Source organism: Hypanus sabinus, chromosome 10 (assembly GCF_030144855.1).
Source record: "Hypanus sabinus isolate sHypSab1 chromosome 10, sHypSab1.hap1, whole genome shotgun sequence".
Lineage (NCBI taxonomy): Eukaryota > Metazoa > Chordata > Chondrichthyes > Myliobatiformes > Dasyatidae > Hypanus > Hypanus sabinus.
In genome coordinates, this window is record NC_082715.1 from 90,366,418 (window position 1) to 90,391,437 (window position 25,020).

At 37.7% G+C, this 25,020-nt stretch overlaps 1 protein-coding gene across 2 annotated transcripts in view; it reads left to right on the plus strand.

Annotated features, from left to right (window-relative positions):
* Positions 1 to 25,020, plus strand: part of smap1 (small ArfGAP 1) — a 132,821-nt gene that overhangs the window by 64,207 nt on the left and 43,594 nt on the right. Inside the window, exons 5-8 of one of the 2 annotated variants that reach the window (XM_059982302.1) lie at positions 1,974 to 2,045; positions 4,454 to 4,534; positions 21,331 to 21,426; positions 24,449 to 24,521. In XM_059982302.1, the coding sequence (XP_059838285.1) occupies positions 1,974 to 2,045; positions 4,454 to 4,534; positions 21,331 to 21,426; positions 24,449 to 24,521 (322 nt within the window). The remainder of the gene's footprint in view (positions 1 to 1,973; positions 2,046 to 4,453; positions 4,535 to 21,330; positions 21,427 to 24,448; positions 24,522 to 25,020) is intronic. The other variant, XM_059982303.1, reaches the window with a different exon arrangement.

Here is a 25,020-nt window from a genome sequence, read left to right on the forward strand (position 1 = left end):
TTAATTTTTGGTTAACCTACCTGGGGAATATCCTCTGCTCTAGAAATAGTGCCATGAGATCTTTCTGCTGAGAGCACTGCTAGTATATAATCTAGAAGTCTGTACTCATGGCAGTTCAGAGCATCCTCTGTATATTACAAGAATGAGACATCTTGCATTTAGCTAAGAATAGCTGCAGTTCTCCAGTTGCGATATGCATTGTAAGTTGAGAGTCCAGAGCAGACAAAAGCATTAGTGCAAAAACCTGTTGAAAATCCTGTTCAAATGAACTTAGTGATTACCAAGTAAGATTTAACTGAAGGAATCTTTTATTTGTTGATCAAAGCTCTGTGGAGCAAAAATTATTTCTAATCAATATTGCCACTTTGAAAATATAACTTCAGATTGGCTTCCCACTGTTCTCTTTTTAAGTTCCGCATTTTTTTACCCCAAATTTAAATGTAGTTCTGATATGACAGTAACTCTCAATAGGTCTGTTTCGTATGAAAATGTTTTGGAGTTACCATCTTCAATATAACTTGGTGTCATGGAGTGCTACAGCACAGGAACAGGCACTACAGAACATCTAGTCTGTGCTGAACTGTTATTCTGCCTAGTAGTCCTATCCACCTGCACGTGAACCCTAGCCCTCCATACCCCTTCCATTGATGTAATTATCCAAACTTAAATGTTGCAATTAAAGTCCAAAGTATTGACTCTAAATAATTTTCAAAGACATCAAGCTATTAGTAATCTCACTGGGATTTCAAACCAGTACTCTTCACCAGGTGTGCATTTAAGGTCTGAATGGTTTCAGAATAATGAATAGTTTGTTACTTTGATAACAGCTACCAAATTTAAAATCTTTTGTCCAATGGACAAGTAAACATGTTAATTAAAATCTTTAATCTTTATTTCAAAACTAAATGTAACAGTTTGGTATTAAAACCATATATTGGAATGGTGATATTGCAACTTACAAACATGTTTTAATGAAAGTGGGAAGTATGTGCAGACAATAGAAACAAATGTTGATCTAAGTGCTTTACTGTCTGTGAATTAACTTGGTGATGCGCTTGCAGTTCTAATGTTGTAGCAGTAGCAATTCTGGAGTTCCCTGTGTAAGCTTGTTGCTTCTGTCTTTCCTTCCTCTTGGTTGCCTTTTTAAAGTTGGCTCGCTTGGCAAAGCTTTGTCTCTTGCCTTTCTTTGCCATAATATAGTGTTGTATTAAAATTCCATAGAAAGTTTTGTCAGGATGGAAGAATGGAGCCAATTATGATGTTTCAGTCCTTGTAGTAACTAAATAATCTGCCCTGTAGTGACCATACTGTTTTAATTCATTAATTCTTCCAAATAAGAAATTATCTGTGTGTTCAGGTCATTAACTAGTAATCTCAAAAATTAGGGCGTTCTAAAATAACTTGGACACTTGAAAGAACTTAATTTGGAGGACTGAAATGGTTTGCACAATAATGACAGTTTTATTCTGTTTTCCTTGTCAATTGCTCTGATAATAAGGAGGGTCAGAGGTTCATTATTTTGTAGCCTTAAATATCCCCATCTGAATTTGTGGTATTAGTTGCAGTTTCCCCTTGAATGTGAATAGTTGTGAAATGACAATTGAAGTCATTCATGTAAAGAAAATTTCCTTTTGATATATAGTGTTCAAGTCATAGAATACAAATCTAAAATTCTACTGCATTTGATTAAATGTGAGTGAAAAAGTTTTTGATGTGTTATTGGCATTTTAAGCTGTAATCAAATGGATTTCTACACATGGCCAATATTACAATATTCTCTACAAAGTGGTGAGATATTTGTGTTCATGCATTATGTAGGTATGCAGTATATCAGAAATAATACCATACAACATGCCTTATACCTTGGCCACAGCTAATAGTTTCTGCTTTCATATCTATGTATTCTATGATGATAATTAGTTTTTGCTCTTATTATATATGCTTCAGTGTGTTCTTTTCTTTGTTCTGTGCAGAGCAGCTCTGTTGCTGTGCCTTTGCCATCATCTCCTTCTTTATCAAATGCTGCTGAGAAGAGCAAGCTGGAGGTATTGCCTTAGGACTTTCAAAAAAAAGTGATGGACATTGAATGAGATGCATTTTTCTTTGCCCGATTTTCCTTAGCTTTTAAAATTGTTTGAAAAGCCATAATATATACAATCACTTTACAATCTAATTCTCACATCTTTTGATAAAAATCATTGTATTGGAATCTACGTTGCATTGGGTTAGAGAATTTGCAGATTTGTAGAGTTTTGCTGCACAGGAATCAGCCCTTCAGCTCAACTCATTCATGTCAACCAAGATACCAGATGAAACTGATCTTTTTTGTCTACATATCCCTCCATGCCTTCCCTTTCTATGCACCTGTCCAAATATTTTTAAATTGTTGTTGCATGTACCTCCATCACTGACTCTGGCAGCTTATTCCATGTATAAAAGACTTGACTCTCATCTCTTTTAAATCTTTACCCTCTCACCTTAAATTTGTGCCCTCTGGTTTTTAGACTACCCTGGGAAAAAGACTGACTATTCAAATTATCTATGCATTTCATAATTTAATATGTCACCCCTTATCCTCTTTAGTCCAGGGTAAACAGTCCCAGCCTATCCAATCTCTTTGAAATTAAATCTTTCCACTTCAGGCAACATCCTTGTGACTCTTCTGTGAAACCCAGTCTGGATTTCCATAGCATGGCACACCATTTTGTAGAAAAGCAAATGAGTGACTATAAATCTTCAGAATGTGTCCCCAGCTACAAGACTCTCTCCAGTCTATTAACATTGTGTCATCAATTGCTTCAAAATCTAGAATTTTGTTTCAATCACCCCTCATTCCTTTGTACTCCATTGAGGAGTTTACTCAGTTGGTTCTCCTTATGACAAGTTCTTACTGTGAAAAGCATTCTAGTGAATTCCAAAGCAAACTTTATCGTTTTTTTGCATGTTGCATAACAGTATAATAAATTTTCCATTGAACCTGCTAAGTTTAAAGTGAGTGCAGGAAACAGAACCAACTAGGTTTAAAAGGATAATGGGAATTGAGGCCCAGTGGATTTAAAGGCAGCAGTGAAACCAAATGACCAACCATCAGGATTGCTAAACAATCATTTAGTGGGTTATGAAAGTTTTCACTATATTCTGGTTCCTGTTTTATTAACAAAGTAGATGGCGTGATTTTCCTACATTTTAATTTACCTGCTTGCTAGACTTGTAGTAATCCCTTGGTGTTATATTGGACAGTGAAGATGGTAATCTAAGAGTACAATAGAATCTTGAATAACTGGAAGAATGAGCCAAGGACTGCCAGATGGAATTTAGTTTAGACAAGTGCAAAGTGTTGCACTTTGGGAAGTTAAACTATGTTGAGACTTCTCACAGTAAATAGCATGACTCAAGTGAATCAAGAGACCGAGCAGTACAAGAATGTTGAATGTGGCAATATAGGGGGACTGGATGGTGAGGAAAGCATTTGGCACACTTTCTACAACTGTACAAGACATTATTTAGAAATACAGTGTAGAACAGGCCCTACTGGCTCAATGAGCTGCATTACCCAGCAACCTACCTATTTAACACTAGCCTAAGTACAGGACAATTTACAATGACCAATTAACCTACTAACCGGTACATCTTTGGAAAGTGGCAGGAAACTGGAGCACCAGGAGGAAATCCATGTGGTCACAGGGAGAACGTAGAAACCCCTTACAGCCGGCACCGGAATTGAATTACGAACTCCATCCCAAGCGGGAATAGCGTCACGCTAATTGCTACAGTACAGTGGATTTTGAGGTGCATTTGGCATATTGTGTGTAGATCTGGTCACCTACCAAAAGGAACAATGTCATTAAGCTGGGTGGGATACAGAAAAAAAATCGCAATAATGTTAGGGTGGGACTGGAGGGGTTGAGGTACAAGGCCAAACCAGATAAACTGGTGTTATATGTTCCCTGGAGAGCAAGTGGCAAGGCGTATAAAATAAAGAGGAGCATGGTTCAGTTCAATGATCAGTCTTTTTCCCAGGATAAGTAAGTCTAAAATTAGTGGGGATAGATTTGCTATTGGGGGTGGGAGATGATTTAAAGGGACCTTGAGGGCCAAGTTTTACCAACACAGAGTAAGGTGGGTATGTGGGATGAGCTGATAAAGGTGGGTACATTTGCAAGACTTAATAAATGTTTGGAGATGTTCATAGATATGAATGATACGGAGGGATGTGAGCCAAACAAGGGTGAATGATTAGCTTACGTAGGAAACGTGAGCATGGGCAAGTTGGGTTGAGCAGTTTGTTTTTCCCTTGTTTTCCTCTTTAATTCTGTAAGAATTATTCAATCACAAATGAACAATGAGAACCCTTTTTATGCTTCAGTTTTATCTGAAAGCCTGCTATTAAGGCAATAAACATTTTCTTAACTTGTAATTATTTTTTGTTATAAGTTTTTTTTTATATTTGTAGAGAGAAAAATACAAAAGAAAAGATGAAAAGAAGGGGGGCAAAGATCAAGAGAAACCCACTGCTTTTGACAAAGTAAAAATGGTAAGTTCAATAATTTTCTCCATTTTGAATTGTGTTGATATTGTGTCAAAAGCAGAAATTTAAACTGACAAAGATGTAGTGTAATTATTTAATGACATGCCACTTAGCTGTTAAGTTCAATTAGCTAAGGAAGCAGATTGGACAAAAGCATATCATCTTTGACAGCACAAGTTATGGTGACTGGCATTTGCTGTTTTTGCAATTGCTAATTCAAGTATAAAAAGAATTAAATGTTAACTGAATACTAATTCTGATTCTGAATAACTAAACATTTCCAAAAAGGGTAGGCCATAAGATCCATTTCCACTCTTGAATTTCTGATTATGATTAGTTTAATAGGAGCAACTTTTAGTTTCATTATGGAGAAGCAAGTCAATCCAGTTCATAAACTCATGCTAGATAGTCTACTTGTTTAGCAAATGCAAGTGGGAATATATTATTGTAGAAGCTCGCCTGTGTGGCCCAGGGTGGAAAATAATTATCATGGAGATCAGAACTCTATGATTTTCAATTCTGGAGCCATAATGCTAATTTACATTTTTATAGCACTTTTCATTTAGTAAAGCATACAAAGTGCTTCATGAAATGTTTTTTCAGAGACTAAGACATGAGCAAGTCTCTGGTTTCCCTGCAGCAAGGAATTCAATATTTTCAGTGAGCAATGTTACTGATGTCATTGCTTGAACGTATACACAACATTTGATTTCTACATTTTTTTCTTGTTCTGGTATTTTACCCGACATATAAGACTGTTATTCTGTTTCCAAGTTTAAGCCTTAACCAGTTTTTCCATAAAATGGCACTTCGTGTATCTAATTGCTTTGGGTCATCTGAATCCACCACATTTGTCAGCAAATTCCAGATACCCATCAATTTTTTTCGTTAAAATAAACTTGTCCTTCTAATCTCTGCCTTCCCAGAATCCCCTTAATTCTGGGGTACCTTCAGGATGGATACCACAGTGCCATGCAAAAGTTGAGGTCTCAAGATGGCGCTTATGGAGTGAAGCAGCTTTAGGCTTTGCTCCAAACCTTTTACCTTTTTTTTAACCTACAAACACCCCCTAATTGATCTTTTTATACCTATTCTAAAGGGGTTTAAACATATGAAACTTTTTTCAACTGCTTGAATCATTTTCAACTCGCTGAAATGTCTAAAGCAAAGGAATCGAAACAGACGAAAGAACCGATAACTTTAGAAGCAATTGCGAATCTTATAGACGATGGACTTGCAAAACTGGAGAGTAAATTAACCGCAAGGATGGATATGTTTGATGAAATGTTAAAGGCACTTGATGCAAAATTTCAAGTACTTACACTGGAGTCACAAAAACAAGAAGCAAGTATTTTATCTCTTGAAAAAGCCGCTCGTAAGATCTTATAATTGAAACTTTGCAACAACAGCAAACTTCGACTTCTCAACAATTGGATCGTTATAAGTCTAAGATTATTGATCTTGAAAACCACTCTAGAAGACAAAATCTTCGGTTAATTGGGATTCCGGAAAAATTTGAGAATGGCGATCTCACTGTTTTTTTCTCCAAATTTTTAATGGATGACTTTGGCTCAGAAGTACTGGATTCGCTTCCAATAATCAACCGTGCACATCGCGTCTCTCGTTTTCATTCAGATTCAAGCTTGAAACCGCGACAAATAATTCTCCGGATCCACTATCCTCATACCAAAGAGCGTTTGATTCCAGCTGCTCGGAAAAATGAAGTTTTAAGGGCAAGAATGGCTTTTAAATCGGTTATGTCGGAAATTCATCAGAAAGGCTACAAGCAAGCGTTGCTATTTCCAGCACATCTGAGAGTTTCTCTCGAAGACGGAACTTATCGGCTGTTTAAATCTCCAGCGGATGCTCAGTTTTCTGGAAGAATAACATTTTATCGGCTTGACTAATGTAATAATTAGTATACAAGATTTTGGATCATTTAAAAAATGATGTTTTTTTTAAACGTATGGCTTACATGTATTTTCTATACATGGTAGAAGTTCGTTTTTGGTTTATTCTGAGTTTGTTATTTTTTCATATTATTAATCTGTTAGCTTTGAAAATAATCTAAGATTTTTTTTCAAGTTTGTATACATTTTTTTATATTTTTAACATTTAAATATTAAGATTTTTTAAAAAAAACAAAATGTTGTTTCTTCTTCCCGAAAGGCTTTAGTGCCTGAAACGTCACATCCGTTTTGATGTGTTTGAAGAAGTTTCAAACTTTCTTTTAAAACACTAATTCAGTATTATTCATTTATTGGTTTTATTATTTTTTTAAAATACTTTTGTTTTATATATATAATACTAATTTTATATTTTAGTTTTTGTTATATCAACCCTTTCTTATAATATGGGTGGTTTGTATCTTCTAATCAATTTTTTTTGTTGGAGTTGCCATCTTGAGACATGGGGGTAATTTTAGTGTTAGATTGCTTGCTTGCCTCTTTTTGGCTTTTTTCCTGGGGTTTTGAGGGTGGAGGGAGGGGGATTTTTCTTTTTTCTTTTCCTTTTGCTTGCTTTTTGCTTAGTTTCACTTCATGGGCTCATATGAAACTACAAAAATGGTTACAGTGGAACTTACTTCCTTCTTCCGGATTCATGAGTTTATCTTTTTTTCAACCTTATGTGTTAATTGTAATAGATATTGTCATTATGGATAGGGTTATTAATTTTGTTTCTTGGAATACTAATGGTTTAAATCATCCGATTAAACGGAAAAAAATATTCAAAGTATTCCATAGAATAAATGCTAATGTTATTTTTGTACAAGAGACTCATGTAAGGAAGGTGGATAGTCAATGCTTTTTTAGGTTTTGGAAAGGCCAACAATATCACGCGAATTCTCAAGCCAAAGTAAGAGGCGTTTCCATTTTTATAGATTCTTCAACCTCTTTTATACATCATGAAACAATCTCAGACCCACAAGGTAGATTTTTGCTTATCACTGGTCTACTTTTTAATCAAAAAGTTGTTCTAGTCAATGTTTATGCTCCAAATATTGATTGTCCAGAATTTTTAAGTGTCTTTTTACATCTTTTCCCAATTTGAATCAGTACAGACTGATAATGGGTGGGGACTTTAACTGTTGTTTAAACCCTTTGATGGATAGATCCATGCCCACCCAAGTTCTTCCGAATAAATCGCTTCTCTTATCAACTCCTTTATGACTGATTCAGCAATTATTGAAATTTGGCGTTTTCTACACCCCAATGACAGAGTTTTCATACTTTTCTCATGTTTATCACAATTACTCAAGAATTGATTACTTTTTTATTGATCACAGTTTGCTTACAGATGTTATCGATTGTAAATATGACTATTACCATTTCTGATCATGCACCTTTGAAGTTATCTATTAAGATAATGGACTCATTTACTAATGTTAAATCTTGGAAGTTTAACTCTATTTTATTGCAGGACTCAGACTCAGACTCAGACTATGTCAGTTTTATCAAACAACAAATTGATTTGTTTTTCTCAACAAATTCTACAGCAGAGATCTCTAGTGGAATTTTATGGGACGCTTTTAAAGCCTTTATTCGTGGACAGATTATTTCATACTCTGCTGGAGTTAGGAAACGAACTAATTCTAAAATATTAACATTGGTTGATAAAATCAAAGCAATTGATAAGATATATTCAGTGACTCCTAGCAAAGAACTCTATAAAGAAAGAGTGGAACTCCAAATGGAACATAATTTGTTATTATCCTCTTTGATTGAAAATCAGTTATTTAAATCTAGAACTCAGTTTTATGTGTATGGAGATAAGTCTGGTAAATTATTGGCTAATCAATTGAAAACTGCTTTGGCTAAACGACAGATTACTAGGATTCGTAAACAAGATGGTACTCTAACGATCGACCATAAAGAGATGAATAAAGCCTTTCAAGATTTTTATAATTCCTTATATCAATCAGAATTTGCTGAGGATTCTTCTATAATAAATGAATTTTTAAGGAAATTGAATGTTCCAAAATTAACAGTAGAGGATAATGTATTTTTAAATACACCTATCACGGAAACTGAAATAAAAAAGGCTATTTTTTCAATGAATTCCGGTAAAGCTTCTGGTCCAGATGGTTATTCTGCAGAATTTTTAAAATCTTTTTCCTCTATACTTTCTCCTTGGCTTTGTAAAATTTTTAAAGATGCATTAATTATAGGCAAATTGCCACAATCTTTTTATGAAGCTTCTATTTCTCTAATTCTTAAAAAAGATAAAGACCCTATTGAGTGTGCATCCTATCGGCCTATATCCTTGCTGAACACGGATTTTAAGGTTTTTAGTAAAATTTTGGCTACTAGATTAGAAAATATATTACCTCGAATCATTTCTGAAGATCAGACTGGATTTATTAAAAATCGCTATTCATCTTTTAACATTAGAAAATTAATAAATATTATTTACACTTCCTCACCCAAAATACCAGAATGTGTCATTTCTCTGGATGCTGAAAAGGCATTTGGTAGAGTTGAATGGCCATATTTATTTAATATAATGCAGCATTTTAATTTCAGTTCAAAATTTATATCATGGATTAAATTAATATACCATAAACCCTTGGCTTCGGTTTTTACCAATAATCAAAGATCTCCTTTTTTTCAGTTATTCCGTGGTACAAGGCAAGGTTGTCCTTTAAGTCCTTTACTAATTGACATCGCTCTAGAACCTTTGGCTATAGCTATTCGTGAATCACCTAATATTTTTGGTATTACTCATGGGGAGGGGACGTATAAGTTATCATTATATGCTGACGATTTGTTACTATACATATTTGACCCTGAAAGATCTATTCCTGCTATTTTGTCTTTGCTCAGTTTAGTAACTTTTCTGGTTATAAATTGAATTTTAACAAGAATGAACTATTTCCATTAAATATGCAAGTTTCAATTTATAAATGTTTACCATTTAAGGTTGTTACAGATTACTTTACTTATTTAGGTATTAAAATTACTGAAAAACACAAAGATTTATTTAAAGCTAACTTTTTACCCTTAATTGACCAGATTAAGCAACTTGCTACCAGGTGGTCTCCACTATCTTTGTCATTGGTTGGTAGAATTAATGCTATTAAGATGATGGTATTACCCAAATTCTTATATTTATTTCAAGCATTACCAATTTTTATTCCTAAATCTTTTTTTGATATTATTGACTCCAAAATATCTTCTTATCTTTGGCAGAATAAAAATCCTAGACTAGGCAAAAAATATTTACAAAAGCTTAAGAAGGAAGGTGGTTTGGCTTTGCCAAACTTGAGATTTTATTATTGGGCAGTTAATATATGATATTTAATATTTTGGACACAAGAATTGACTACAGCTGCCTGCCCACAAAGGGTAAATTTGGAATGTAAATCTGTACAAGACTTTTCGTTGTTTTCAATCTTATAGGATCTTCACTTCCTTTTTCTTTATCTAAATTGAATAAACAAATAACTAATCCTATAGTCAAACATACATTGCGAATCTGGTTTCAATTTCATAAATTTTTTGGTTTGAATAAGTTTATTCTATCATGCCCTATAGTATCTAATTATTTTTTTCGGCCTTCCTTTATGGATCAAACTTCTTTTTATGGAAAACAAAAGGTATAACATGTTTTCGTGGTTTGTTTTTAGATGATAGCGTTATGTCCTTTGAACAGTTATCTAATAAATATAATTTACCTAAAACTCATTTTTTTATATATTTGCAAGTTAGAAATTTTTTGTATAATGAGTTACAGTCTTTTCCGAAACTAGGTCCATTGGACATTACGGAAAGAATTTTAGCTCTGAATCCTTGTCAAAAGGGTTTAGTAGCTGTCATTTATAATATGATTATGAATATACAGCTAGATGTATCAGAAAATATTAAGAAGGAATGGGAAGAAGAACTTCATTGTCTTATATCTACTGAGCAATGGGAGAAAATGTTACTATTAGTTAATTTGTCCTCTATTTGTGCTAAACATGCTCTAATACAATTTAAGGTTGTACATAGAGCTCATATGTCTAAGGATAAACTTGCTCGATTTTATTCTTATGTTAATTCAACCTGTGACAGATGTCATTCTGATGTTGCTTCATTAACCCATATGTTTTGGTCTTGCCCTTGTTTACAAAATTACTGGAAAGATATTTTCAGTATAATTTCAAAAGTTCTGAATATTACTATCCAACCGCATCCTTTTACTGCAATATTTGGTTTACCAATGGTGGATAATAGTTGTCTATCCTCTTTATCTCGACGAATGATTGCATTTGTTACACTAATGGCTGGAAGATCTATTCTATTGAATTGGAAAGAAATTAATCCTCCAACTATACTTCAGTGGTTTTCTCAAACCATTTCTTGTTTGAGCTTAGAAAAAATTAGAAGTGTTGTTTTCGACCCTTCAGTTAAATTTGAAGAAACTTAGAGACCATTTATTCAACATTTTCATATGAGTTGAATTGCCTTTTCCTAAACCTTACTTATATTATCCTTAATTATTTGGATGGAGGTTCGCAGTTATTGGCACTACTGTATATGTACTTAACATTATTCAATGGCCCATGTTGGTTAATGTTTTTTTTCTTCTCTTTTTTTCTGTTTTTTTTTCTTTTTATTTCTTTGTTCATCAATGTTATGAGTTTGGGAGGTAATATATTTTTATTATTATATATTTGAATGTCTGTTTAAACTATTAATTATGTACTCTCAAACACTTTGTATTCATGTTTCATTTATGTTTGTTTAAAATTAATAAAAAAAATTTAAAAGAAAGAAAGGCATGCAAAAGTTTGGGCACCCCTGGTCAAAATTTCTGCTACTGTGAATAGTTAAGTCAGTAGAAGATGAACTGATCTCCAAAAGTCATAAAGTTAAAAACGAAACATTCTATTCAACATTTTAAACAAGATTAGTGTATTATTTTTGTTTTATACAATTTTAGAGTACAGAAAAGGAAAGGAGCACCTTGCAAAAGTTTGGGTACCCCATGAGATTTGAGCTCTTGGGTAAATTTTACCTAGGTCTCAGACCTTAATTAGCTTATTAAGGCTATGGCTTTTTCACAGTCATCGTTAGGAAAGGACAGGTGATGCAAATTTCAAAGCTTTATAAATACCCTGACTCCTCAAATCTTGTCCGAACAATCAGCCCAAAATAAATGATGCCCACAAAGCAGGGGAAGGCTATAAGAAGATAAAGTGTTTTCAGGTAACTGTTTCCTCAGTTCGTAATGTAATTAAGAAATGGCAGTTAACAGGAATGGTGGAGGTCAATTTGAAGTCTGGAAGACCAAGAAAACTTTCCAAGAGAACTGCTTGTAGGATTGCTAGAAAGGCAAATCAGAACCCCCCGTCTGACTGCAAAAGACCTTCAGGAAGATTTAGCAGACTCTGGAGTGGTGGTGCACTGTTCTACTGTGCAGCGACACCTGCACAAATATGACCTTCATGGAAGAGTCATCAGAAGGAAACCTTTCCTGCGTCCTCACCACAATATTTAGCATTAGAAGTTTGCAAAGGAACATCTAAACAAGCCTGATACATTTTGGAAACAAGTCCTGTGGACTGATGAAGTTAAAATAGAACTTTTTGGCTGCAATGAGCAAAGGTATGTTTGGAGAAAAAAGGGTGCAGAATTTTATGAAAAGAACACCTCTCCAACTGTTAAGCATGGGGGTGAATCGATCATGCTTTGGGCTTGGTTTATTAATAAAAATAAGCAAAAGCCATATCAATAATCCAAATATACATATAAAACAAGTTAGCAGTAATAAACCTAAAAGTGTAGGAATAATAATCAATAATAAACAAGCTCTATCAATGTCTAGGGGTAAATGAATTGTCATAGAATAGTATAAAGTTCAGTTCAGTTCATGAGTGCTGATGTAGTTATGGTTGTTGTATTGTAATCATTGGAGAGAGAGAGAGAGAGCGCGCGAGTGAGATGTAACAGCTACAGTCAGGCAAATCTTTCTTTGCTTTCTTAATCCGTCGTATTGGTGTGGTCATTCAGTTATGACCTCTCCATCCTTCTGCTAGACCGTTCTTCTGTGGTGGACTCGTCACTCTGGCATGAGTGGACACACACACAAGTCCCCACCAACCCTGCTTTAACACTGTGAACTTTACTGACCGATCTCCTGGTTCGGTCTCTGAAGCCCCCACCTTTCTTGTGGGTTCCAATACTCAATCACTGGCGTGTCTGGAGGGTGTCCCTCCAGACCTGTCTTTTTATCCCTACTAACGGGAACTCAGCTATCCATCACCCCTGAATGACTGTGCCCATCAAATAAGGCTACTCCTTCAGTCCACTGAGGAATGTTTATGAGCAAACGATTGTCCTTGCAGCGAAACAGTAAATAATTCAAAAAGGAGTCACAATACGGTTAATCAGCGATTTCCCCCTCTCTCTTATCTGTCGCAGATGTTCTTGCCTGTTTTTCGTCTCTTTCTCATGGTCAGCATAGCAACAGTAATAGTTAGTGTTTCTGGGGGGGGGGGGGGATGGTTAACTCTTCACCCCATTGTCCATCAGGTCTGTTCATCACTCATAACAAAGCCTTTTGCAAGGAAGAATGGGTGAAAATCCCCCAAACAAGAATTGAAAATCTCTTAGCTGGCTACAAGAAGCATTTATAAGCTGTGATACTTGCCAAAGGGGGTGTTACTAAGTACTGACCATGCAGGGTGCCCAATCTTTTGCTTCAGGCCCTTTTCCTTTTTTTGTTATTTTGAAACCATAAAAGACAGAAATTAAAAAAGTAAACTTACTTAAAATTTTAAAGAAATTTGGAAATCAGGTCGTCTTTTACTCACTTAGCTATTCACTGTAACAGAAATTTTGACTGGGGTGCCCAAACTTTTGCATGCCACTGTATTAAATACTCCCATTTCAGCTGAGAATCACAGCTGTGTCCAAGGTCAGTACAGTTAATAAAGTTGTTTTAATGCGATTGAACAATATTGCTGCTTCAAACTGATGGAAACAATCCCACTTGTTGCTGTACTTTTCATCGGACTTTTCAAGAGTAACATGGTTGCCGGTCTGGGATACAATGTAATTTTTAGAAAGTAAATACATAAATGAGGGTTTCATCTCTCACTGCTGACTATATTGCTGGCAAATATACAATCTTTAGTAAATAAAACTAATAATCTCAGAGCTAAGATGCTGTATCAGAAGGACATTAGGACAGCGCATGTCCTGTACTTCTCTAGTTAACCCCTTCCGTACCAGACACAGTGATTCAGATAGACAGGTTCACTATAACTCCGTCAAGATAGGACTGTCGAATCTTTCAAAAGCACAGCTGGAGGTGTATGCCTAATGATCAATTCCCTTTGGTGCACAAATGTGTCAATGATGTCCCAGTTCTGCTCACCAGACCTGGAATATCTCGCAATGAAGTGTCGATCATTTTACCTGCCGCAGGAGACTTTAGTGATAATTTTCGTAGCAGTGTAATTCCCCTCAGGACAGTGTCATTCAGGCTGTAGATGATGTGAGCAATGTGATCAACTTGCATGAAGTAGCACACTGGTGCCTTCACTATTATTTTAGGGGATTTTAACTAAGCCAGCCTGAAAAAGTCACTAAATAATTATCATCAGCAAATCAGTTGTTGTACCTGAGGAAACAACACGCTAGACCACTGTGACACCATGATCAAGAATGCTTCTGCGCCCACACTTCAGAAAGTCTGATCACCATACTTCTATCCCTGAGTATAGGCAGAGACTGAAGACTGCAGCACTAGTATTAAAAACTAAGAAGGTCTGGACAAGGGAAGCATAGGAGTGTGTACAGGACTGCTTTGAATGAGTGGACTGTATTCAGGGATTATCTTTGAATCTGGATGAGTATGCCACAGTTGTTACTGACCATTAAAACCTGTGTGGATGAGTTTGTGCCTACGAAAGCTTGCTGTACGTTCCCAAACCAAAATCCGTGGATGCACCAGGAGATTCAATGTCTACTGAGGGCTAGATCTATGGTATTTAAGTTTGATGATCCAGGTCTGAATAAGAAAACAGGTATGACATGGAGAGGGTTATTTCAAGAGCAAAGTTAAAATTCTGAGCAAGGTTGGAGGGAACATTGGATGCTAGCAAACTCTGGCAGGGTCCGCAAGACATTACTTCCTACAAAGTGAAACCCAATAGCATGAATAGCAGTGATGCTTCACTTCCAGACCAGCTCAACAATTTCTATAACCGCTTTGAAAGGGAGAATATAACTACAGTTGCACCTGGTGATCCTGTGATCTATCTCGGAGGCTGATGTCAGGCTGTCTTTAAGGATGGTGAACCCTTGCAAGGCGGCAGGCTCCAATGGACTACCTGATAAGGCTCTGAAAACTCGTACCAACCAACTGGTGGGAATATTTACTGCTATATTTGGAAGTTCCCACCTGCTGCAAAAGGGCAACAGTTATACCAGTGCCCAAGAAGAGTAGTGTGATCTGCCTTAATGACTGTCAGCCAGTAGCCCTCACATCTACAGTGCTGAAATGCTTTGAGAGGTTGGTCATGGTCTAGACCCACTGCAATTTGCCTATTGCCACGATAGCTCTGCAGCAGACGCAATTTCAATGGCTCTTCACACGGCTCTAGATCACCTGGACAATACAAGCAGCAGTGTTAGGACGCTGTTCATTGACAGTAGCTCAGCATTTAACACCACCATTCCCACAGTCCTGATTGATAAGCTACAGAACCTGGGCCTTTGAACCTCCTTCTGCAACTGGTTCTCAATTTCCTAACTAGAAATCGCAATCTGTGCAGATTGGTAGTAATATCTCCTCCTTGCTAACAATCAACACAGGCGCACCTCGAGGGTGTGCTTAGCCCATTGCTATATTCTCTCTATACCAATGATTGTATGGGTAGACGTAGCTTAAATACCATCTCTAATTTTGCTGATGATACAACCACTGTTGATAGAATTTCAGATGGAGACAAGAGGGCATACAGGGGTGAGATATACCAGCTAGTTGAGTGGTGTCACCGCAACAAACGTGCACTCAATGTCATTAAGATCAAAGAGCTGATTGGTGACTTTCGGAAGAGTAAGATGAGGGAACACAAAACAATCTTCATAGAAGGATCAGAAGTGGAGAGAGTTCCTGAGTTTCAAGATCTCTGAGGATCTAACCTGCTCCCAGCATATTGGTGCAGCTATAAAGAAGGCAAGATGGCAGCTTTATTTCATTAGGAGTTTGAGTAGGTTTCGTTTGTCAAGCTTCTACAGATTTGTACCATGGAGAGCATTCTGACGGGTTGTGTCACTGTGTGGTGTGGGGGTGGGGGGGGTGCTACTGCTCTGAATTGGGGGAAAAAAGCTTCAGAAAATTGTGAATTTAGTCAGTTCCATCTTGGGTACAAGCCTCTGTAATATCCAAGTTACCGACAAGGAGTGGTGCCTCAGAAAGGTGTATTATTAAGGACGCCCATCACCCAGGACATGCCCTCTTCTGTTTGTTACTGTCACAGAGGAGGTAGAGAAGCCTGAAAGCACAAACTCAGTTAATCAGGAGCAGTTTCTTCACTTCCCTTCTCCCATCCATTTCCTAAATGGACGTTGAACCCATGGACACTGCCTCACTTTTTTATATATATTCTGTTTTTGTGCTATTTTTACTTTAACTATTTATATATATAATACTTGTTATTTATTTTTTTATATTATCATGCATTGTATTGCTGCTGCTAAGTTATCAAATTTCACAACATGTGTTGGTGATATTAAACCTGATTCTAATACCTTTAAATTTCTTCCTCTCACTTTGAGCTATGACCATTGGTAGAAGATTCTTTACCTGCCTCTTATAAATATGCTTCCATCAGATCATTTTTTCAGCTTCCTTTGCTGCAGGGAAAACAAGCCAAGTTTACTTGCTCTCTACCCATAAGCCTTGTCCTCTATAATTCAGGCAACATCCTGGTGAATCTCCTTTGCATTTTTTTCCAGCACAACATTGTGTGATGACAAGAACTGCAAACAGTACTCTAAATGGGATCTAGCTAGTATTAAGAGGATTTTAATTTTACTGAATGTTTTGTCAACAGAGGGAAAAGAAAAATGCATTTGTTCCAAAAGTGAAGTTGAGATCTTATCACTTGAAGCCTATAATTTGGTTTAGTGTTAAACTCTTGTGACATGCCAGCAATTAATTGAGTATTCATGCATATTCTAAACTGACCTGTATGCTTAACAGTTCTGAAGCTAGACAAATTAGTTCTGAACTTCTATTTAGTGGTAACTGTTATTACACTGGGTTGTTCTTTGATTGACAATTACAGATTTTCATTGTTGTGCAATGCTTTCCAATTAAATTGCTAAGGTAATCACTTTCTTCAAAGTCCAATAAAGTAATGGATATTTAAATTATATCCCTTGTGCCTTTACAACAATATGCCTTGTTAACTACCATATTCATTCATTTGGATTCTTAATCAATTCCTTTTTCTTTCTGGAAAAGAGCATTAACATAATAATACTTCTCTACTATCGGGAAAGGTGCCTGACTGAATAATGTGCTGCATCTGGAGCTCAGACTTGTTTGTCTCATGAGTATGAATTTTTAAATCAGTGAGTCTCGCTGGCATATTATGCTAATAACATGGTAATAATTCATTTGTTAATGGCTAGTTTACATGTCTGAAGAATATTCTTAATGTAGCCAAGTCAAATCAAACAGCAGATATGCAGCATATGTGTAAGTTTCTCACTGCATTAAGTGCCAGGTAAAGGCACTCTCCTATTGAAGATGGTCAAAAGACCTTCCGTTAAGATTCAGCCACCATTATCATTGGCTATCATTTTGAGAAGTCAACATTGACCAGGAATTTAAGTGCAGTGCAAATAATTCTTCTACTTCAGACTGAATACCAATGCCTTGACTGATTTGCTTCTAATCCAATCCATCATCTTCAGGGCACATGATGAGTATTTCAGTTAACAGTTCTTGGATGGGGGGTGGGGGGGGGAGGGTAGCAACATTGGTCCAATGCAGAAGTGGGCCTCTTGGCATGCATGTCCATGCATATATGAATTCCATTTATCAGTTAAATTAGCTGAGGTATCAAGTTTAGAGTTGAGTAGAAAGTATTTTTGATTGCTCACTGGAATGTGCACTGCTTGAGGCCTGAAGATTACCAGATTGCTAGCTAATTCCCACTACTAATCAGTATTGCCAAGGTGTAGCCATGGGAACTTGCATGGCTCCCAGCTATGCCTGTCTTTTTGTCGGCTATGTGGAACAGTCTATGTTCCAAGCCTAGACTGATGTCCCCCACTTTCCTTACGCTGCATCAACGACTGCATTGGTGCTGCTTCCATACCCATGCAGCACTTGTTGACTTCATCATCTTTGCCTCCAACTTATACCCTGCCCTCAAATTTACCTGGTTCATTTCCAACATCTCCCTCCCCTTTCTCGATCTCACTGTCTTTATCTATGGAGACAGCTTATCTACTGATGTCTATTATAAACCCACAGACTCTCACAGCTACCTGCACTATTCATCTTCCCACCCTGTTACTTGCTACTTCTCTCAATTCCTCTGTCTCCATTGCACCTGCTGTCAGGATGAGGCTTTTCATTCCAGAACGAAAAAGATGCCCTTCCCCCACGATTAATGCTGCCCTCCTGCATCTTTCCTGTTTTACGCACATCAGCTCTTACCCCATCCTCCTGCCACCCTACCATTGATAGGGTTCCTCTTGTCCTGACCTACCACCCCACCAGCCTCTGCCTCCAGCACGTAATTCAGGAATTTCCGCCATTTCCAGTGGGCTCCCACCACCAAGCACACTTCTCCCTCCCTCTTTCTGTTTTCCTCCCCCATCCACTTCCTGCTTTCCACAGAAATCACTCTTTATGTGACTCCCTTGTCCATTCATCCCTCCCCACTAATTTTCCTCCTGGTACTTTTCCTTGCAAGTGGAACATCCTGCCCCTACACCACCACCTCCCTCATTATCATTCAGGCCCCAAACAGTCCTTCCAGGTGAGGTGATGCTGCAACTATGTTTGTTGGGGTCATATACTGTGTCTGGCACTCCAGCTGTTATTTTGGGCTTCCAGTGGAAAATAATTAAGAAGTGATTAGTAAAGAGTGCCATTAGTAAAATGTTTTCTGCAGGAAAAGACAAAGGGTCCTCTTAGAATTACAAACAAGAGAAAGTCTGCAGGTGCTGGAAATCCAAGCAACACACAGCAAATGCTGGAAGAACTCCAGCATCAATGGAGAAAAGTACAGTCGACATTTTGGGCCGTAACCCTTCAGCAGGACTGGAGAATAAAAAGCTACGGAGTAGATTTGAAGGATAGGGGGAGAGGAGAATGACATTCCCAGTGATAGATGAAACTTGGAGGGGGAGGGATGAGTAAAGAGCTAGGATAGTGGTCGCCAACCCGTCGATCGCGATCGACTGGTCAATCTTTGAGACTTTCCCAGTAGATCCCGAAAAAGATGAAAAATAAATACACAAATACTGTTGAGAGATTGTTTCCAGGTTGCGGGGTTTTATTTCCGTTCTTTCTGCCCAGTGCGCATGCGTGTAGCTCCCCGCCACGCACTACTCAGTGTACTTCAGTGGTCCTCAACCACCGGGACGCGGGGAAACGATATGATTTAGCAATATGAAACGATATGAGTCAGCTGCACCTTTCCTCATTCCCTGTTACACCCACTGTTGAACTTGAAGGCACACGAGGTCATCAGTGGCTTAAATGCAAGTGATACCCTCGCGCCAGGAATCACTGGTTGGCTTCACTTGGCTGGCGGGAAGTGCCGTTGCTACTGGCCTGGAGCGTGGACAGATGGGTGCCACCTCTAAACCTGTTTGCACCGAATGTTCATGGGGAACCCGGTGCTAAAATATTCGCAGACGACTGAATTCAGGCTCAGGGTTTTGTAAGGAGCAGAGCAGCTACCTCGCTGCGATCTACTGAAAGTCATCCCTCGAGACAAACTTCTGTCAGCTGATAGTTCCTTCAAGGGGGGGCAGGGACACGTCTTGTCGCACCCCTCGCTCGGCTGCTCGCTCTCTCCAGACTGCGACCGCCGCGGCCCCTCCGTACCTTGTCCTCTCACCCCACCCACGACCAGCTGCACCTGGCCAAGGCGTCTGGTTCGGGCCTGGAGACTGTCTAATGAGGCAATGAAGCCCTCAAAACTGTTTCAGTACCCCGAGTCCAAGCACCCAGCACTTAAAGACAAACCCGTTGAGTTTTGTGAGCAGAAAAAAACGTGAGCAGCACAGGACAGAAGCTAAGTGCTGAGAGCCACAAAAACTAAATTGCGGAATAGACTGGACATAAGGAACCTGCTTTGAGTATTGCTGTATTCCGGTCGCGTTTAACGCCCCCCCCCCGCCACCGTTAGCCGGTTTAATTGTCAATATTAAACCAGTCCACAGTTCAAAATAGGGTGGTGACCCCTGGTCTACTTCCTGGTTGCATGGTTTTACTTCCAGTCTTTTCTGCCTGGTGCACATGTGTGTGACTAATCGATTTAGTCAGTCGATCTTGCCTTTCACTAAGACCAAGGTAGGGGATCTTGGGCTTTAAAAGGTTGGTGACCATTAAGCTAGGAAATTGGTGAAAGAGAGAAGGCAGTGGAATGATGAAAAAGGGGGGGTGGAGGAGCATCAGAGGGTGGCAATGGGCAGGCAGGGAGATAACATGAGAGAGGGACAAGAGGGATAGGAATAGTGAAGAGGGGAAGTGTGAGAAATCGATGTTTGTGCCATCGGTTGGAGGCTACCCAAATAGGTTGGAGGAACAACACTTTATATTTTAAGTGTGGCATTATCCAGACAGTGGAGGAAGCCGTGGATGGATATATTGGAACAGGAAGTGGAAATAAAATGAGTGGCAACTGGAAGATCCTGCTTTTTTGGCGGACAGAACGTAGGTGCTCGGCGAAACAGTCTCCCAATCAATGTTGGGTCTTACCGATTATACAAGAGGCCACACCGGGAGCACTAAACACAGTATATGACCCCAACATACTCACATGTGAAGTGTCGCCTCACCATGAAGGACTGTTTGGGGCCCTGAGTGGTAGTGAAGGAGTAGTTGTAAGGGCAGGTGAAGCACTTGTCTTGCTTGTCAGGATAAGTGCCAGGAGGGAGATCAATGGGGATGGAGGAATTGGCAAGATGGTCGCACAGGGAGCAATCCCAGCAGAAAGTTGGTGGGGGGGGTAGAGGGACAGATGTGTATGGTGGTAGGATCCAGTTGGAGATGGTGGACGTTTTGGAGAATTATGTGCTGGACGCAGAGATTGGTGGGGTGGTAGGTGAGGATAAGAAGAACCCTATCCCTAATAGTGTGGTGAAAGGATTGGGGGTAAGTGCAGACGTGCATAAAATGGAAGAGATGCGGTTGAGGGCAGTGTTGATGGTGGAGGAAGTGAAGTCTCTTTCTTTAAAAAAAGGAGAACATTTCCCGAAATGTGGACTGTACTTTTTTGCCTAGCCTGTTGAGTTCTTCCAGCTTTTTGTGTGTAGTCCTCTGAGAATGTTTGCTTTTGAAGATACATTCTCAACACTTTAAATATTTATATTTTCAGCTTTTAAGATGTATTATCTTACATACACTATCATTAATTATCTTTTTAAAATAAATTTTGTGCATCATACAGGTAAGTACTGTTGAAAGAAGCTGTTTTCTTTGTCGATGAGAGTCTAGCTAGTTTGATTAAGTTAACCTGTTCTTCAGTAAATGTTAATTTGTTTCTCTTACTCATTTCTAATGCTCATCTTTCACTTCAGACATTTTGTCTTGACCTTCAGCTCTTTTGTTTCTAGTCACCTCCCCATTCCATTGGGCTACCTCCAAGTATTCTCAACCTAACTGGAGAAGAACTTCCTGCTGAGAAGGAAAACTCTGTTACTGCAACTCCTGTAAGTATTTTTTCCTCAACGTAGCAAAAATGAAATTTGTCTACACAGAGCAAAAGCAGCAGGTGATAGCTAATATATATGGGTTTGACAAAATTGTCAAACATGGAGGGAAAAGGAAGCTGAAGTTGAATACAGACATATCAGAAGAATAAATACAGCAGAAGCCAGGTAACATGAAGAATTCAACAGATTCCTGTAGGAACTGAAGCAGATGAACTTTGTCCATTGATAAGCACAGGAGAATATTGTTGCTAACAGAGACCATTGAAAGTAGGAAGAGACTGGAGACTAAATATTCCAGGAGAAAAGTTTCAATCATTGTGTCGGGAGGTGAAATTACATTTATTAGTTGAGTTCATTATTAGAGTAATGAGAGAGGATACTGTAGAAGTCTCTCCAAATGAGGCCTTATTGATGGTGCTTGAGAATGAAAAGGGTAATGAAAAGTAAATGAGCAAATCTGAGATGCAAAATAATAAGGTTAAAATGCTAGGCTCTCACTTTGGTGTTACACTCTGGGCCTCCAAGTAGGCAGCAGGAATTAGAAGAACACTTAATAGGTACATCATGGAAAGGTGTAAAAGCAGTTGGTTTGGGGATCTAACTTTCCCAATGTTGTCTGGATTGTTTTTAGTGCATGGGCAGAGAGAGGGAGGAATTCATCAAATAAAGGTTTTCTGAAGCAATGTGAAGCAAGTCTCACTTAGAGGGAGCTAGCTGTGTCTGAGTTTAGGGAATGGAGATGGGTAAATGATTGAAGTTTCTGTAGATGTTCCCTTTGGGAGCAGTGATAATTTCTGGTTAGCTTCAAGATGGTCATGAAACTTGGTTCTTAAGTCAGAGTGTAAATCAGGAAGGGTTGGGAGCAGAAGAGTAGATTTCCATTGGAGAGCTAGACTGGAAGCAGCTGCAAGAGGGGAAAACAACACCTGATAAGTGGGAAGCATTTAAAAGTGAGATGGTAAGATTTCCAAGTCAGCACATCCCAATAGGGGTAAAGAGCAAAGATAATTATTCAGTGAACTTTGGTTAACAAAGGATTTTAAATGTTTGACTGTTAGTCCTTTTTTGTTAATAGCTTGTCAGTCTAAGACTGTCCCTCTAATGTTTTATGGTTTTGAAACCTGGCAAATATACGCTAACACATACAACATTGAAAGGATAATTAATCTGCTTGAAAGGTTTGAAATATTATTTACATAATGTTTATTTTCCCTGCCGCCACTAAGGTCTTGTCACAAGGACTGCGAGTTGTATATTGTACTGTTGACTTGTGCTGTGTACCTTGTGCATTTTGAATCATATTTTTAAAATTTATTTTTGGTAATATTTTGTTTTATTTGCTGTGTGTGACATACATCTGTGTGTGTGTGCGTGTGCGAGCGCACGTGTATGTATGTGTATATAAGGTGCATCATGGTCCAGAGGAATGTTTTTTTTTGCTTGAATATACGCAGTCAGATGACAATAAATGAACCTCATTATCTGTACTGAAAGCAAGAATGGAAGGTGGAAGAGTTTAACAAAAAACACTAAACATCTGCTATTCTGGTAATATTTGAATGTGCAGAAAAAATATATGGAATAGGTTACTATATATGGAAAATGTCTACCTCCTGTGCTGAATTTTTTTGTCACCCCAATATCTGAGCTTGCTGCATAAGTACCCTATATATGCAACCCCTGTACCTAGATTTCCCATCAAATTTGACAGTTTAAAAAGACAATAATTATTACTGTTGTCATCATGTAACTATATTTATCCCTCACTCCTTGTTCTAAGCAAATTACTGACCCCACATATACATAAAATTAATAAAATCAAGGGACTGTTAGTGATGTTAACTACGCGCTTTTCTCTTTGAATCACTGAGACACAAATTTTGTGCAACGTTGGCCACTAAGTTCATTATAAACCACTTATTAAATTCCAGTTTGCTAAACAGCTCTGTTTATTCCAAGTGCACCCTTTTAAAGCTGGCAAATATTAAAGTTAATGTGAAGTTACTGATTGTGGCACAGGCCAGCAGGAGACTGGATTTAGGGCTGGTTTTGCTTTGTTTGAGGTAGAAAAGGCTGGTGAGAGACCTGATTAAAAATTGAGGTGTAAAAGTTCAAAGAAAGGGAAAATTTGACTTGATTAGCTCAATGATTTGGTTTGTAAAATAAAAGCTGATGGGCAGTTAAAGCAAGATTAACAAGTTTATTAATTTAGGACAACTAGTACACTTAAGGGAAAATTACATTTTAACTATTACTTTCTTAAGGCAGACTTGTGTCATCTGTGCCAGTAACTTTTCAATAAATTACACATTCCATAATTTTTATTCATTCAGTGAATAAAGTGCGTATTGTCTCTGCCCTTTTATTAAAATATTTCTGTACTTCTTGTCTCCTTTATATTGTGCTGTTTTACATTAACGGTATCTTAGAATTTGCATCAATGCTTGCAAATACATATTAATGTCCTACCCCACAACAGAGTAGATTTGAAAACATTGCTTATCTGAAGATCTTTCCATGACGTTGCCAAGTTTATCTCCTCAACCCTTTTAACAATTAGATACACCTTTGTTATTTATTCCAGAGTTGGTAGTGATATTATCCATTGTAGCCCCAAGTTTTGGAATTCCTTCCCTCCTACCTCAAATATCCCTTTCAGAAGTAACAAAAAAAATTTAGTTGTGTTTCCAGTATACCTTTGTTTTATTTTCTTATTCAGGTTTCCCTTTAAGATTCCTAGATATTTTTACCCTCTTAGTTTCGTCCTATGCTAAATTATTGGTGCACATAGAACTTTAGCATTAAAGCTGCATAACACATTAACAAGTCATCATAAATGTTTAAAAAAATTTGGGATCTGACTTGTAATTGGACAAGAAAACTTGGCGAAGGTAAAACTGGATGTAGGAAATTCAAAATGACAGAATGTGAACATACTGTGGCTATTTTTAAAATTTTTAATAGTTTTTGTATTCAAGTTATCTTAAGCTCTATTAAGGTGCATATGATTTCAATGCAGAAGAAAAATCAACTGGACACCAGAACAAGCCCTCAGAAGGTGACACAATCCACCATTGATCTGTTAGGACTGGGTAAGTATAGAATATTTAATAAATATTAATGATTTTATAAATCATTTTATTGGCAAAAAAATAAACTGTAGGAGAAATTCAGTGTGTCAGGCAGTATATGTAGTAGTAAAGGACTGGTTATGTTTGGCATCAGGGCCCTAAGTGAAATAGCATTTTACTGGAATTAAAATTACAATGCTTGTTAACATAATAATTGTTGATAAAATTTGAAGTGGCTAGGAACCCTGATGCAGCAGTACAGACTGTAAGACACCCATGCATTTCCTGCACAGCAGTTTGGCTATACGCACAACGAGCTCGAAGGGAGGGGGTTTCTCAGGACAAATGTACATGACACTTGAGCAGTAATGATACAAAAGTCTTTAGAAAAGTTACTGGAGAGATATGAAATGCATGTTTAGAATCTGGTGATGTTGATGTTGGCTAAGTAACTTGCTATTATCTTGATTGGTTGTAATTATAACTTGTGACTCAAATGAATTTGTAGGTATGAATTTGT